Below are 17,356 nucleotides of genomic sequence, written 5' to 3'. Positions count from 1 at the left end.
AAAGGGAAAGAGGAGGAGAAAGAAAAGAAAGAGGAGGAAGAGGAGGAGGAGAAGAAGAAGAAGAGGAGGAGGAGAAGAAAGAGGAGGAAGAAGAGGAGGAGAAGGAGGAGGAGAAGGAAGGGGAAGAGGAGGAGGAGAACAAGAACAAGAAGAAAAAAGAAGAGAAGAAAAAAAGAAATGTAACCAGAACACTCCTACCAATGACTCTTTCTCCCTAGACATCCCAACACCCCCTATCCCAAAGTTTCCTACCTAGTCTTTCTGCCTTCTCCTATCCTTCCTCTTCTACTAACCCACCATGAGGGTATTATATATAAAGGCTGCCACCGAGCTAAAAGGTGATAGAGTTTGTCTGTATCAAAGTGGTCAGGACGTCCTGTGGGAGACCTGCTATTGGAATCAGGTTCTGAGTTCAGTTCTGAGCAGCAGAATAATGTCTCATTCCCAGAGAGAACCCTACAGAGAGATGCAAGCAATGCTGCAGAAGCTGGCCCTCCCAAGGATCTGGGTGATACAGGGCATAAGAGCCACATAAGAATTCAGGGAACTCACCATTGCATACACTAGCAAGATTTTGCTGAAAGGACCCAAATATAGCTGTCTCTTGTGAGACGATGCCGGGGCCTAGCAAACACAGGAGTGGATGTTCACAGTCAGCTATTGGATGTATCACAGGGCTCCCAATGGAGAAGCTAGAGAAAGTACCCAAGGAGCTAAAGGGATCTGCAACCCTATTGTTGGAACAACATGATGTACTAACCAGAACCCCGGAGCTCTTGTCTCTAGCTGCATATGTATCGAAAGATGACCTAGTCGGCCATCAATGGAAAGAGAGGCCCATTGGACTTGCAAACTTTACATGCCCCAATATAGGGGAATGCCAGGGCCAAAAGAATGGGAATGGGTGGGTAGGGAAGTGGGGGGCGCTATGGGGGACTTTTGGGATAGCATTGGAAATGTAATTGAGGAAAATATGTAATAAAAATATTAAAAAAAAAAAAGAATTCAGGGAACTGTGAGTCCCAGAGATGAGGAAGTCTTATCCAGAGAGGCCAGGGAGCATAGAGCTGAGAATAGTATCCTAGAAGAAAGCAGTGGTGTTCTCACAGGGTGAAGACGAGCTGTAGCAGGATGCACCCCTCCATTGCTGGGCAGCAGATTATCAGCCAGGAACACCAAGGGCAAAGCACTGAGGTCCTGTGTCTCCTTGTAGAAAACGTGGCCAAGCCTAAGGTACACTGTTGCTGCAGACACTTCAACTTCTCCTCTCCTCCGCTCCTCTTTTCCCATCCCACATGGCACATCAGTGATGGAGGTGAAGACACACAGGCTGGTGGGGTACACGGGCTTTCCCCATTACACAAAGGAAGACTTACTAAGTGAATAGGCAGAACAGCTCCAGGGCCATGCCAGGGAAGGAGAGCCATGTGTGTGAGCGTGCTTCTAGGAGGAGAAGGTTCCAGGGAGTTCTGACAGATACATATCACCAAGAGGAGAAAGTATTATGATAGAGGGGGTGGCAGGAAGAAAATGGGTACCCAGCAAGTGGCAGCGGCCCAGGCAAGTAGGGAGGACATCACATTGGAAGTGGACTGAGGCACATGGACCTGGGTTTTTCAGCTACCCACTTTGCTACTTGGAGATTATATACATACATACATACATACATACATACATACATACATACATACATACACATATACACACATATATACATATCGCGTACATACATATACATACACACACATATATGTGTGTGTATGTGTGTATATATATATATGTATATATATATATATATATATATATATAGAGAGAGAGAGAGAGAGAGAGAGAGAGAGAGAGAGAGAGAGAGAGAGGAACATGCCAAGAATAAGTCAGGCAGGTGATGTTACATGAAGAAGAGCCTCCTAAGACTCCTACAATCTTAGTGGTTTTTAAACAGATTTTTTTCATTAACCCAAAGCATCTTCAAGTTCTTCCCATTTCATATAACGGAGGAAAGGCAAGCAGTTGGGAGTGTGAAAACATGTCTGTGGGGGCAGGGACCACATCTGAGCAGCCATTCCTTCCCCGATCTCACCAATCCTCCAGAGCTCTTCCCATTTCTTCTCAGCTGCCACTCCTCCACCTGGAGCCTAGGCTGTGGTATAGTGTGCCAGGATCTGTGACTCCAAGGTGCACAATTCCAAACTCATGAGTCCAAGGTACACGGTTTGGATGGTTTTGTTGTTTTTGCTGTTACTTTAGAAAGGGCCAGACGTGATATGAGTTTTGAAGTTTAGGTAATCGGGGGAAGGCATCTAAGTTTATTCATAAATTGGACATGTGTAAGTTTCACTGACGACACTATCTTTAAAAAGCTCTGGAAATCCGAGTGGTGGTGGTGCACACCTTTAATCATAGCACTCGAGAGGGAGAGGCAAGTGAATCTTAGTTGCAGTCCAGCCTGGTTGGCAGAGTATAGTTCCAGGACAGCCAGGGCTACACAGAGAAACCCTGTCTTGAAAAACCAAACCAAACCAAACAAACAAAAAACCCTATTTTTTTTTTATATAGAACTTCAATCAGCAAAATACTTGGAAGTATGACATTTATTAAACATATATACTAACATAGAAATAAAACCACAAATAACACCCACGTTCACATCACTCTTACAATACAGATTTGACACTTTTAAATAAAGGTATTGTATGATTTGCTTTTCATTTTACATAAAAAAGAAAAGCTTTGTATTTTATCGAAGGGTATGATGACCATAACACATGAAAGTCTTAGCACTCACTAGCACAGACCAGAACATAAAGACCAAAATAATCAAGCATCTCCCCAAAGTCAAGCACCCTCAAGCTCTCTAGAATTAGCAAAGCCCGTGTGCAGCTGACCTATTTCTCTCCCAGACAACCGTGCAATAATTGACTTCTGTCCCCCAGGGAAGTACTGAAATATTACTGAACAGCACCTGCCACACAGAGAGTACAGTTCTGTATACCCAGTAATTCCCATAAATCCTGCAATTAGATCTGGACTCAGGCACACTGCATTCTTTCTGATTGTATTTCTCAAGAAAGGAAGAAATGCCATAATTACCAAATATACATTATTATTTAAAAGTAGATAAAAGTATAAGAATTTTGAATTGCAAGTACTCAAGGTATTTCTAATATTAAAAATTATTGAAACCATAGTCGTAACTTTTATCTCTGACATTTTTCTTTCCTTCTGTAGACAACATCGTATTATATAAAACTCTCCTGGAACTGGATAGATGGCTCAGTGATTAAGAGCACTGCCTGTTCTTCCAGAGGACCTGGGTTCAAATCTCAGTAGCCGTATGGCCCCTATTTAACAATCCCAATCCCAGGGAATGAATGCCACCTTCTGACCTCCACAGGCACTGCACACACATGGTACACAGACAAACATACAGGCAAAACACACACACAACATAAAATAAAAACAATTTCTAAATGTTTCCTGACGACAAGCTGGGGTTAGTGGTCTGAGTTCCATGAAATAAAATAATTCTGCCAAAGCAATCAAACAAACAAACAAAACAAAAACCTCATCAATGAGACCTGAGAACACAGCTCCAGATAAGCCCAAGGGTGCCCCATCCCATTCGATACCATGTAACCTGACAAGGTTCACTGAAAAGGCAAGTCCATTTCCAATGATCAGTCAGCACCGCACGCTGACACCAAGGCTCACTGCCACTGAGCCCTGGAGCCGAAAACAAGCAAAACAAGCCTCACTGCCACTGAGCCCTGGAGCCGGAAACAAGCCCTTAGAAGCAGTTCCAAAAGAACAGGCATTGTTGTATGATTCCACTTAGTAAAATAGAACAGATGAATATACAATGTTGCATAGCTGCTGCCTTGGTTATAGAGAGGTAAGGAAAAGGATGTGTGTGAGTGATTGTGATGATAAAATTGTGGGGGTGGTGAGAATAGATTGCCTTCCCCATGCTTGTCACACACACACACACACACACACACACACACACTGACCGTATCCACTAAGGAGGACAGGCATTTACCCACTTGTTTGGCCCTGAACCTTAACAAGCGTCTGAAGAGTTGACAAGAGCAGCAGACCGTTTGAAATGATGGTGGAATGATGAATTATTGTACACAAGGCACTGTATATTTCCACAGTTTTTTGTATATTCAAAAAGAAATGACTTTTTAAAATTCCATAAGAAGTTTGAGAAAGGTATCATTTCTAGGCACCATCCGTGCTACGTAAGTTCACCACTTCTGGTGATTCTGACAGCCCAGGGGGAAAAATATGCATATTCTTTTCAAGTTTATGTTTAGAAAATATTTCCTCTCAAAACAAATACCGCAACAGCAATTAAACTGCCAGCCAGAAGGAAGATACATCTACCAAGAGGGAAGAAGATAAAGTAAGACATCAAGGAGACACCATTTGTCATCCAAATGATTAGTAGGATGATCTGCAAGAGTCCACAGCTGTTAAGCAATTTTTACAGCTTCCACCTAATTAATGCTTTCAGAACCCCAATACAAATACTGAATGTCATCCCTTCAGATTCAAGTAATTACTTCCATTCTATTTATGTGTGCAATAATCAAGTTATGTTAAAGAAATAGGAAAGTTTCCAGAGGACCATGTTTACTCTAATAAAAATGAGAACTACCACCAAGGAATTCCAATGTGCTATTTATGTTCAAGCCAGGCGTTGATAATGCTATAGTGTGTTCTATTCAGGCCACAGGATGCCATAGTTTGTTGTTGTTGTTACTTAAAAGCAATAAAAACATTCCCTTAAAATTGAATCTATATTGTAGCTTTTTTTTTTTTTTTATGGATACAAGCCTCGGCAATTCTGGTGTCTGGTCTACTATGGTATTGAAGCTATATTGTAGCTGGTCTGCTAAGGTTTAGATCAGTGTCCCCTGAAGGTTCAAGCGTTGAGGGCTTGGTCCCCAGGGTGGCATTAATTGGAACCTATGAGAAGTTCATAGAATTCCTTTCTCTTCTTGGTTGTGGGGCCTGAGGCATGCAGTTAATCTTGACACCACAGATTCCCACCATGATATGGCGCTTCACCATTGGCCTCAAAGCAACAGATCCAAGTGGCCATGGTCTGTAACTTCTGAAACCACAGGCCAAGGTAAGTCTTTCTCTTTTGTTGGTGCATAGGATCAAACCTAGGGCCTTGCACATGCTAGGGAAGGTCCTCTACCACTAAGCTATGCATCCCCCGAGACCCGTCTCCCCTTAGAAATTCATTATCTCTGGTATTAGTTTCAGGGACAGGAAGCCAACCCAGATCCTATCTCCCTGCAAGAATCCCTGACTCCCCCTCATAGTTAAAGCCTTGTGGACTGGACTCTTGATGAGCTTTTGTGAGAACTTCTAGTCTTCAAGAATGAAGAGCATGGAACTCTGCTTCATTGTGTTCTGGGTCCATGAAGGATGATTGTATACATACAACTGAGAAGATAGGACAATGTCAACTGTTTGAACCAGAATGTTCTCATGGGGCTAACAGCATGGCTCTTCTTAGGGCTTGGCGGTTTAATACTTCCTAATATGGAGAGACATTTAAGAATCTGTGAGTGAGTAGTTTTGTCTTCTCATGGGTAGTGATGGACATATTTGCATAACAGTCCAGGTTCAGTAGTCTGAAGAGTGCAGAGTCTCAGACGGGCCAGGAACACCTACTGAAGGGCCAACTCAGAGGACTGGTAGTTCTGAGTTCTATACCCTTTCTCAGCACACGCACTTGGGCTGGACAGAAAGCTCTGGCAAAGGACAAGCCAACAGAGGCTACACTACTCAAAAAGCATAGCGGGGAGAGTACCACCAACTGGAATGTGGGCTGCAGGCCCCATCTCCAAGTACCAGGAGGCATCTCCTAGCCTCCAGGGATAATGAGTGAGCCTCAAGCTGCCCACCTACTTCTGAGTCTGAGATTTGAAAACTAAACCCAGAAAGGGCAAACTCTAAGGAAGGTATGTTTGGAAGACCTGTTGCCCCAGCTAGGAGACTGTGCTAGATCTGGATGGTAGAGACAGATCTCACGAGTTAGGAGACAGGGGTCGAGAGTCTTCTACAACTAGCTACCCAGTGATTTGACTAGACAACATTCTCCTCTGCTCAGCCCTTGTTTTTATCCACTGAGGGATAAGCTACCCAGGTACAGTGCAGTAGGGGACAGCTGGTGGACCCCTGATCAGGTGGGGACAGACACAAAACCCTTCATTTTTAGCCTAACTTTCTTTTGTTTTTTGTTTTTTGTTTTTTTGTTTTTTTGTTTTTTTGGTTTTTTGATTTTTTGGTTTGTTTTTTTTGGGGGGGTTTTAGAGACAGGGTTTCTCTGTGTAGCCCTGGCTGTCCTGGAACTCACTCTGTAGACCAGGCTGGCCTCGAACTCAGAAATCCGCCTGCCTCTGCCTCCCGAATGCTGGGAATAAAGGCGTGCACCACCACGCCTGGCTTAGCCTAGCTTTCTATACAGTTTAATTTCCTAGGAAGACTAACACTTGAATCAGAGCTTATTCTGCATGTCAGTAAAAATCTTACAGCAGTGGGGGCTTAGAGATCAATAAACCAATGGATAACTAACTGATCAGCTGCCCCGTCATTAGATTTCCCAGTCACCGTTTTCACGCATTCAGTTCCAGACAAAGCAGGGTTTACCAGGAGAAAAGTCGATCTCTTTCTTGCTTTTATTTGATTAGATTGCAGTTTGCGAAGCCTCACCCTACAGAACAGTCTCAAAGGGAGTGTGAACGCTTTCTTAAAGTTCCCTGCAACTGGACTGTACTATTTAGGAAGCAAGACCTACTTACAGCACAAGGAAGGAAAAGAAGCCTTCTACCTTTGTTGATGAAAATACTTCTTTGCTGCCTGCTGTGCTGTAGCTAAAATATAAAAATGGTTCCCAGCTCCTCCCATCCCCATCTCAAGGTCCAGGCCTATAGGATACATCCCAGGACCCCAGACCAGCTGGATCCCACCTAAGCAGCCAGTGGCCACCTGAAGGGAAGAGGGAGAGAGTAGATATTTCTCTTCCTTTTCTCTACCCCAAGTGGCTACTCTGACAGAGGCAGCATCTCCTTGTGGCTCTTGCTTCTACCAGTTAGATTCCTCTGGGTCCAGCTCTTGACACTTTCCTCCATAGCTTTCTTGTGTAATGGTGGCTCGTAGCTGAAGAAATGGTTCAATTGTTATGAGCACCAACTATTCTTGCAGAGGACCTGGATTCATTCGCAGCACCCACATGGCAGCTCACCACCATATGTAACTTCTGTTCCAGGGGATCTGATGCCCTCTTCTGACCTCCTTGGGTACCAGGGAGCATGTGGTACACAAGCATGCATATAGACAAAACGCCTATACTGATAAAATAAAATGAAATAAAAGTAGTTTTTAAAAACTATCAAAGGAGGCTTCATGCTGTAACTAATTTCTGGACCTGGTTTCTGATCTCTCTCATTATCTGTTTAAATATGTTCTTATAGTCAAGTCCATGGGGAATAGGGAAAAATACCAGTAATTTTGATAGGGTAATAAGGTAGACTATGGCTAATATATTATTTGACTGTTTATTAGTTAAGTAAACAGACAAATAAATAATCCTTTGTGAACTGCGAACATAAAAACAAAAAGGACCATCCATGATAGGATTAGTAAGCAACCCAGGCTCCAGACCCTCCAGAACGACAATGCTTTGTTCTTCTAAGCAATTTCACAGAGTAAGGCCACTTCTAGAACCAGGGCCAGACCTATAATTGCAGCACTGAGGAGGCTGAGGCAGGAGGATGTGTATTCCAAACCAGCCTGAGCTACACAACAATTCTCTATCCCAAAAGTAAAATAATTAAATAAACTCGAGAAATAAATGAGTAGTGCAAGTGTAAAGAGGAACAAACCCCATGTGCCCTTTCATGGACCAATCCACAAATCTGTGTCCATTTTTATCCCAGCGTTATAGAGTGTGCGGTGGAGAAAATAAGAGAGCCAAGGCTGTCTCAGCTCCACCTCTAGCAGCGTGACCTTTCCGTCCTATGCCGGGCCTCTGTTCTAGTTCTCTGGAGGTAAGAAACTGGAAGGTTTTGACTTCTGCAATCTCTTCCTGTTCTAAAACTGTGTGATTCCGAGTTTATGGATAAATCTGGCATATCTACATGCCTCTAGGCATATGATTATTCTTAGAGCTGTGCACAAAGCAGACACCTTCTGTGGACGAATTCACATTTCATCAGAGAAATGTGTCTGTAACCAGTACCCAAATTATAACCCAAAGAATTTCTCTGCCAACTTGTTTTATTATAGTATCAACTCAGAATCTGCATATGTTTTCGATCTCTAAATACAATGTGGGTTCATTGAATCATTGTAAGGACCATCTGATTAGCATAGCTTAAAAAAACCCGCAAGGTTTCCACAGACAGCTGCAGCTCCTGTCTCCTGCCCCACAAGCTCTTATTTCTAAGTGTGATGTCATTCTTTTATTCTATGACTTACCTTTTCACTTCGGTGTACATTGAATGAATGTTTCAATGTACTTTCCTGTCATCCCTGCATCTTAATGACTAAATAGTATTCTAGAGATATACCACTGTTTAATCATTTATTATTTACTGTGTGTGTGTGTGTGGTGTGTGTGTGTGTGTGTGTGTGTGTGTGTGTGTGTGTGCTTTCAGAGTCTCGGTGCAATACAATCTTGTTGTGAGGGTTTAGTAGATAATTTTCATTAGGTCCACAGAGCCTCTTTATGCTTTGTTTGTTTGTCCCGATTTTTGGATTTTTGTTTTGTTTTGTTTAGATTTAAGTCTCACTTTGTTATCCAAGTTGGCTCCAAACTCTGAGGCTCAAGAGACTTGCCTGCTTCAGCCTCTTCAGTAGCTAGGATCCCAGGCACACATCACCACCACACCAAGCTCCCACTATCCTTAAGTGACAGCATGCTTAAAATTCATCAAACAGGACCACTGAGGTGGCTCAGCAGATAAGGGGCTTACCATGCAAGCCCAATGGCCAGAGTTCAAACCCCAGACACCACATCAAGGAAGAAGAAGAGAAACAGCCCCACTAGGTTGTCCCTTGACCTCCACAAGTCCACCGAGGCACATGTGCACATTCACACACAAGTGGACATACACGTAAATAATATTTTTATATAAAATTAATCAAATAGTTTTTGGACTCGTGGAACATTTATCCCTTATTTTGCCAAATAAATTGAATAATTTTAGTTCGTGATATAATATTAATGCTGAGTTTAATTTTGTTTTACCCATTTCTTTTTACACCCATGGGAATTGACCTTTTCACTACATCAAAAATACTCTCAGGGGCTGGAGAGACAGCTTGGCCATTGAGGCCACTTCCTCCTTTTTCAGAGGGTCAAGGTTGGGTTCCCAACACCCAAATCAGGAGACTCACAATTGCCTGTAATTCCGGCTGCAAGGATCCAATGCCGGCTAGCCTCTGAAGGACTTTGCATGCACATGGTGTACATGCAGACAAGCAGGAACACTAACATTCATACAAATTTTAAAACACGAGTAAATAGTCTCAGCCAGCGAGATGGCTCAGTGAGAAATGCACTCACTGCCAAGCCTTATGACCTGAGTTCAAACCCTGGGCCCCACATGGCAGAAGGATGATTCCTTCCAATTGCTCTCTGAATTTCGAATGCTTGCTGTGACATGTGCACCTGAGAGCACACCATACTAAATATATACTGTTTTAAAGTTTGCAGGGTTTTGGTGGTTTGTTTGGTCAGTTTTTTAGATATCCTCTTGGGAATGCAGAACTGCATGGATCCTGAGGCTGGCCATCCTTCCTAGCCTAATTGGCAAGTAAGTCCCAGGTCCCGTTGAGGGACCATGTTGCAAAATGCAAGTCAGTCAGCCCCTGGAGAACAGCACTTAAGGTTCACTGCTGGCTACACACACACACACACACACACACACACACACACAGAGAGAGAGAGAGATACTTTCCCTTTTCTCCCCCTTGAAATGGGGTAGGCTCTTACGCCTATTTTACCTTATGCAATACAAAAGAAGTGATGGATCGAGTTTGAAACTGAAGTCTAGGACACCTGCAGATGCTGTCTCTGCTCTCTGGGATGGTCCAGCTTAGACTACAGCCACCATATCACCAAAAGGTCCAAACAGCCATGCACGCCACAGATGGAGGAAAACCAAGCGCCCTGCCAAAAGCCCCAGCAGAGCTCGCAGCCAGTAGCCTGCACCAACTGCCAACCACATGTGTGCAGCTATTTTGGACCTTCCCCGCCATCCCTGTGCCCACGTAACATCACATAAGCAGAGCACTGTCTGGTCAGTGCTCAGAAAGAAATTGTTCTAAGCTACAGAATTTAGGGGGTAGGTTTGCTAGGGAGCAATTTCTTTTTTGCAACAAAAATTTATCCCCAAACTCATTCTCTTCCTTTATTCAAATGGGCCCGAACTGCAAATGAATGAGGCTTGATGCCAAGAAGCAAAGATCTCAGTCAGGGGGTAGACAGTAAGAGAGATCTTAGTCCATCTTGAACTGCAATGGAGAGGTGCGATTGAAAAATGAGCACAGGTACTTTGGCTCTAGAAGCACCTTCTTTGAAAACTGACCTAATTGGGGAGTTTAAAAAAGGAAATAAGACTAAATTCTTAAGCTGAGGCAGGAGAATTGTCATAACTTTGAGGCTAGCCTGTGCTGCAGTGAGAAGCATTATAAAAACACAAATCTCCACAAAATCTTAACTCTCGGATCTTGAGGGATATATAAAGAGCTAATAGGCAAAGAGAAAGGTAATGGACTCCACATAGGTGCTCAGCATGCGCAAAGGGCCTGTGGCAGGAGGATGGTACACTTCAGTTCTGAATCCAGACATAAGAGATTCTAGCTGGGGATGATACTGTTACTGGGTAGAGGCCGGACCCTATAAAGGGATTCATAGAAGTCACTCAATAAGAAGAAAGCTAACTAACCCTCCAACAGAGTTTCTTTTCAAACCCAAGTGGGAAGAAGACTAAGGTAATACTCTGCCATTCATGACTAAAATGCTTCGAGAACCCAAATGCACTGTGATCCTCAGTGCACACAGTCCCTGGTTGCCGTGCAAGCCTGCTGTTACCCTCCCTGGACTGTTTTTAATCTATCATTCTCCACAACTCAACGATAAAATCTTTTGAGTACAAAATCGAAGCCTCTTTCCTCTTCCCTCACAGTGTCTAACACGGAGCTGAATGCAAAGCAAATGCTAACTTCTCCAGGATGTGAGCCACAGATACATGTTCTACCCATAAACAGCCTATCAGAGACCTCCTGGGGAAAAGAAATCCCATGTCCATACTGAGATAGCCATCCCCATGAGAGTAGCAATCACTGGAAGTCCTTACTGTAAGGCGTCATTCCGTTTTAACTTCAACCAGCTCTTGGATTTCATCTCGTGTCTGGAAAGAAGACGCCATCAGACTCTATCATCTTGTGTGTGGCAAGAAGACACCATCAGACTGTGTACACTTTGGAAGACCATGGTTAAGCCATTTTTGGATCACCTAGTCTACCTTGCTCCCCTTTCAGTAGCAAATTTCCTCAAAGACGCCATTTAGTGGCTCTCTGGATTCATTTCAAACCCTCAACTCTCCTGAACTGTAGGAGCCAGCAATCTAGCAGATGGGGGCTGGGGGTGGGGGGGATGACAAAGTCTTGCCTGGGTGGAACTTAGAGGAGTGGCAGAGCCTCCCCTTGGTCCAAGGCAGAGTGTTTAGAAGCAATTGACCCATGTATGTAGAAACTACCAACCACAGCTCGCTCCTCCTGGTGTTTACAGCCTGAGACTGCTTCCTTCCAGAAACCTCAGAAGACCTCCTCCTGTGCCAAACACAATTGTTTGAGTAGTCTAACAGGTGCCCTCTGTCAAGGTGAGCAGAGCTCATCCAATCCTAGCTTTTCTGCACATGTCCCTGTCATTTCCTCGCTGTCAGTCATTCCTTCATTCCCTGTCAGGTTTCCAGGACAAAACCGTGTAGGACCACGTAACCTCTCTTCCTCAACTGCCCTGTTTTGAGACCGGTTTCCCAGTGTGCATAGATACACAAAGGCAGCAAAACATATACCAGGTCCAAGAATTAAAACTCTTCTCATTATTAAACATGCAGCTGGCCCTCTGACCTTTGAGCAGTCTTCCACCGTTAATGCAGCACATGGAATACTTTCCATGAGAGGTTTTCCTCCACTAAATGGTAGGACCAAGAAGTGAGCAACTCTATTTTTATGGATGCAATTGTTTGAACATAAAGGATCCCCCAGTGATTCATAAGTTGAAGGCTTGGTTCCCACAGCAGCATGTTCAAAAGAGCTTGGATGATGAGGGCTCTAATCTGGTTAGTGGATTAATCCATTGATGAACTCATGGCTGATTGGGGCTTTTGAAGGTGGTAGAAATTGTAAGGGGTGTGGCCTAGCTGGAGGAAGTAGATCTTTGGGGTCATGCCCTTGAAGGGCTTACTTTATCTCCAGGCCTTTGTTTTCTGTTCCCAGAACTGTCTTTCTGCTTCAGCTGCCATGAGGTCAGCACACCCCAACCCCCACACCCCCACCCCACATCCCCGCCACCTATTCTGCTTCATCACAGGCGCAGTCAAGTGACCACAGGCTGAACTCTCAGAAGCCATGAAGCAAAAATAAATCTTTTCTCCTTTAAGTTGATTTTCTCAGCATTTTATCTCAGCAATGGAAAACTGAGTAATCCAATTGGTCTCTCTACTTTCTCCTGTAGTTAAAGCAAAATAAATGTGAAACAAAACCAGGAAATTCCATCACTGCTAGTATCAAGAATTTAAAAGCCAGAGAGATGGCAACTGTGCTAGCTATCAGCTAATTGACAACTTGAGCTCAGTTCCCTCGGCTCACAAGGTAGAAGGAGAGAATCAACCCTGTAAGTTGCCCTCTGACCGCCACAAACACACATTAGTGACACCCACACACCCACAATCAATTAAGATAAATTTTAATTTTTTAAAAAGTATTTAAATATTAATAAATTACCATCACCCTTTAAAGAGCTCTATTAAAGGGTGTTATGCTTTAATGTATATATAAATAATTCATTTAAAGAGGTCTGTATGATGCTATTTAAATTAGATAATGTACAGGAGTATACTGTGCTATGAAGTTCTCCCCCAAAACAGATACTGTTTCTGTACCAAAATTAAGAACATTGTTTGTTACAATTAATTCCTGAATTTGGACCATTTTATGAAATCAGTATGTCCACTTTCAAAAATATTTATGAGCTATATTTATTCTCAAAACCTTCACACTGGTTCAAGTAACTCCTAAAATTACCTTTGCAATATTTTTTCCGTTAAGCCTACATACAGCAGCCCACTCTACAACATTGTGTGTGTGTGTGTGTGTGTGTGTGTGTGTGTGTGTGTGTGTGTGGTTTCAATCATTTAATGATTAGGAAATTAGGGAAAATATCAGAAAGGATATTGTTTTGTTTAGGCTCAGAGTGTAAAGTAGTGCAGTGAATTCAAAAGTATTAGACAAACATCTCACAGAATGCACTACTGTATAATTAGTAGTTCCAAGAATCTGCAATAAGAAAGCACTACCGAAAATAAGCATCTACAAAATAAACATAAAGAATTCAGGGTTGCATAACTCAAAAAAATATTTTAAGCTGAGCAGTGGCTTCCCCTAATCAAATACACAAATAACCCCAGCTCTACAAAGAGGGTACAATGTTCTTTCAAAATGAATGCAGAATCAAATGTGTTTAAATACTGTTCATGCCTAGAGCACACCACACTGAGTTACAGAATGATAGCCATAATTTCTGTTTCTGCAGAAAGTACAAATGTTCGTGGAAATATTACCCAAATATGCTTTATAGACCTTTTAAGCGCTGTCAGAGTCCAATTTTGAGTCTAAATCATGTTCTACTTTGAAAATATGTTTAAACTAATTATCAAAAAAAAAAAAAAAACACCGCGGATGCCATAGTAAGTTAGAATCTCAAGACACCACGTTCTGGGTGACCTAGAGAGAAAAGTATTTCTCAAGATCGCTCCAGCAGTCCAGGGCAGAACCTAGGATAAAAGCGTCTTGGGGCAGTGACCAAAGTCTGCCTAAGTCACCTGGAAAAAACACACTCCAGAGAAAGATCAAGGTGAGCCACTTGTGCATTCCTTCTCCGGCATCCTGCGGCTCCGGAGGTTTTATTGGCAGCACTGGGTAGGGCAAAATCAGAGGGTCGATTTCCTTCCTCAAGGTGACAGGCACCAGAGGACTGAGCATTGCTAGCGACCTGCGGTTCGAACTACTTGCCTCTGACCACGAGGAAAACACGGGAAAGCCAGCGCGAGGTTCAGCCAGACCCTGGGAACTGCGCCCGAGCTGTCTTATTTAGGTCTCACTAGACCGCTGTCCCTGTCAGTCCGTGATTACGCGAAATCGATGAAGCAGTGCCAAAATGAGACTAAACTTTTCTAAGTGTCTTTCTTTTGGCCAGAACTCAGAGAACTCGCTCAAAAATGTGCAAAGTATTCAAAATAGGACAAAGATTGTAGAAACCCTCAAACTCTCACAGCGCATCAAATCAGGTCTCTCAAGGTCCCTCTGTGCAACGAAGGTGGGCCAGGAATACTTTCTAGCTCTTAAATTCAGTGTCCCCGGCCAATGTCCCTTTTCCTCTACAACGCAAGTACACAAAATACAAACTAACTTCTCGGAGCGACAGAGAGATGTAGGGATGCCAACACTAGGTAGCCAGGGTACCAGCAGAGGGATGGAGTTGGAAGCAGAGGTAGGGGCGGCTGGACCCCAGGACAGGGCAGCATGGAGCAGAGGGACAAGGACCGAGCCCCGAGCGGCGCAGACCGGACTCGCGCTCGGGAGCGAGGGACCGCGCTGGGTGCGGGCTCCGGGCGCCCGGACCTCCTACCTGTCTGAGGATGAAGCTGGTAGAAGTGGTGCTGCCATCCGATCTTTTCAACCTGCTCCTCCGGGTCGTGGTGCCTCGGGCCACCTGAACTCGACACACCGAGGCCACAAAGAAGCCAGTGAGGACCGCAGCGCTGAGCCGAGCGGTCACCCGGGGCTGGAGTCCTCCTTGGGAACCGCGCCCTGGGGACCCCCCCCCCGCCCCTCGCCCCGAACCCTAGTCTCCCCGGCGCCTCCCAGCGCCCCCACCCCCATCCCTCACCCCGAGCTGGGTGGTCCCGAGCACCCACCACATCCATTAACAAAACGTCGCGTGTGCGGGGTCTGAGTCCCCGGCATCAGCGACAGGAGGCTGCGGACACTGAAGCCCGAGCGCTGAGCCCCGGAGCAGGGCGAGGAGGAGGGGAGGAGGAGGGGGAGGAGCGGGCAGGCGGGAGGCGCGGAGGAGGGAGCGGCGGCTCGGGACCAGCGCCCCGCACTCGCGGCACCAAGGCGGGGCGCGGGGCGGCGCGGGTGGAGGAGGGGGCGGTACCTGCGAGCTGGGGGAGTGCGGTCCGTCCGCCGCCCCGTTCTTGCCGTAGGAGGACGACATGGTTCAGAGGCGCCGCATGGCCCTCGCGGCGCGGTGGGCGGAGGGCGCGGGCCGGTGCGGGCGGAGGGGGAGGTAGGACTTCCCTACCCGGCTCCTGGCCCCGCGCCGGCTCGCGGGCCGCCTGCCCGCACTTCGCCGAGCGCCGCACCTTAAAGGGGCCGAAGCGCTTCCCTCCCCCCCGCGCCCTCCTCGAGGTCCAGGAGAGGGGGCTTCTCGGTTGTCGCCTCCCCGAGCCTCGGGGAGAAGTGCTCTCCCACCCCGCGAGCGCTCTACAGCACAGCTTTCCAGAGGATGGAGGGAGGGGAAAATCTGAGCTGGGGGTGGGAGGATTAAAATAGTCTGCACAGTTTAAAATGAGACAAAGGTGGCACGGTTCATGAATCAGGACTTAGGGAGGGAAGCTGGTGCAGTGTTGCAGGGAGTGGGCAGAACGGAACGTGCGTGCGTGTGTGTGTGTGTGTGTGTGTGTGTGTGTGTGTGTGTCCCCGTCCCAGAACTCCAATTTGAAAAGGACAGGATTGACTCCTTCTTCCTTGACTTTCCTCATCATCCCACACAGGGATGGTAAGGCACAGTGTGTGTGTGTGTGTGTGTGTGTGTGTGTGTTTGCTTTTTATTAGTGGGATTTTTGTTTTTGTTTGTTATTGTTATTGTTTGAGCAACTCTACTCTCGGAGATGCAAGTTATACACACCTAGGCAGGCGTGGGAGAGCCTGCCAGCCAGAGTCTGACTGGAGATGCAGCCCCACCACCGGAGACCAGCATGTCCTAAGGAGTTTTGAAGGTCACATCCAACCTGCTAAAAAGCAGGAGTTGGCCACGTGCCTCCATTTCGGTATAGCTGTTTCCAGGAGAAGAAACTCAACCTAGCTTTCCGGCTGCAAACACATGCTGTGTTTGAGATCAAGTTCAAAGCAAGAGGATCGTAGAAGGAAGAAATTTGACGTAGTCAAAAGAGGGGGGGAAATATGTGAATTCAAGAAAATAAATTCTAACTATAGTTACAGCGGCAGAGATGCATAGTAAAAATAGATGTAGACATAAAGCCACTAAATCAGCCCCCCTCACCCTGCATTCTAGTGTTTCACTTATAAAAACAAGTGCCACGTTTATTTTCCCGTCCATTACACACTTTCTTTACAGACCCACATCTTCACTTCATCTAAACTTGGGTCCTAAAACTAGTCTTGCCTCCAAGCTCCCCCAAGCACAGTCCATCTACACTCAGGCAAAGCCATTTCTCCAAAACCACTTTCCTCAATTTACTGTTTCCTGAGGTAAAGCCCAAAGTCTGTGATCTGCAAACTAGGCTTCCTGCTTGCTTTGGACATAACCCACACTCCAAAACTCCTTCCTCCAAATTGATTTCTCTTTGCAAACCCAGAGAGCAGGCAGGCCCATTTACTGTTCATCCCTGACTTGCGCTCCACTTCAGCATCAGAGCTCTGAAGTCTGTCCTTGGCATCTGCCCTCCACACTATCTAGACACCACCCAGAGTTCTGCAACCCTGCTCAGCTCACTCTTCCTCCACAGAAATCCTCCCTGACCCTTGTGGTCCTGGATTGTCCTGTGCCTGAAAAACTGGAGCATTTATTCTCTAGATATTTGGCACAGGATATCTTAGTATATATTAAGTCTTGCTTTTGTGAAAATCCAGTTTCCAAAATAGCTCGGTATCTGTGTAGTTTATGTGTAGTAGAAGCCCCTAGGAAGTTAACGGGTGAGGATCCATCTCCTAATGTAGACACCCCTCTCCACCAGCACCCCCATTAGTTGCTGTCATCTCATTCTGCTCTAGGAACCTTTTTCTTAGTTGACACTTC

At 45.2% G+C, this 17,356-nt stretch overlaps 1 protein-coding gene across 2 annotated transcripts in view; it reads right to left on the bottom strand.

The window, feature by feature from the left end:
* The window catches only part of Cacnb4 (calcium voltage-gated channel auxiliary subunit beta 4), a 242,311-nt gene extending 226,490 nt beyond the window's left edge, over nt 1-15,821 (bottom strand). Inside the window, exons 1-2 of one of the 2 annotated variants that reach the window (XM_021180332.3) lie at nt 15,473-15,821; nt 14,942-15,025 (exon numbers count right to left, since the gene is read on the bottom strand). In XM_021180332.3, the coding sequence (XP_021035991.1) occupies nt 14,942-15,025; nt 15,473-15,532 (144 nt within the window). In that variant the 5' untranslated portion in view covers nt 15,533-15,821. Of the gene's footprint in view, nt 1-14,941; nt 15,026-15,230; nt 15,327-15,472 lie in introns of those variants that run through there. The other variant, XM_021180341.3, reaches the window with a different exon arrangement.
* Nucleotides 15,822-17,356: the final 1,535 nt, after the last annotated feature.

This window comes from Mus caroli, unplaced genomic scaffold, assembly GCF_978045245.1.
Source record: "Mus caroli unplaced genomic scaffold, Mus_caroli_1 scaffold_2, whole genome shotgun sequence".
NCBI classification, from domain to species: domain Eukaryota; kingdom Metazoa; phylum Chordata; class Mammalia; order Rodentia; family Muridae; genus Mus; species Mus caroli.
The sequence above is the reverse complement of the archived record's forward strand: the minus strand, read 5'-3'. Positions and strand labels throughout refer to the sequence as shown.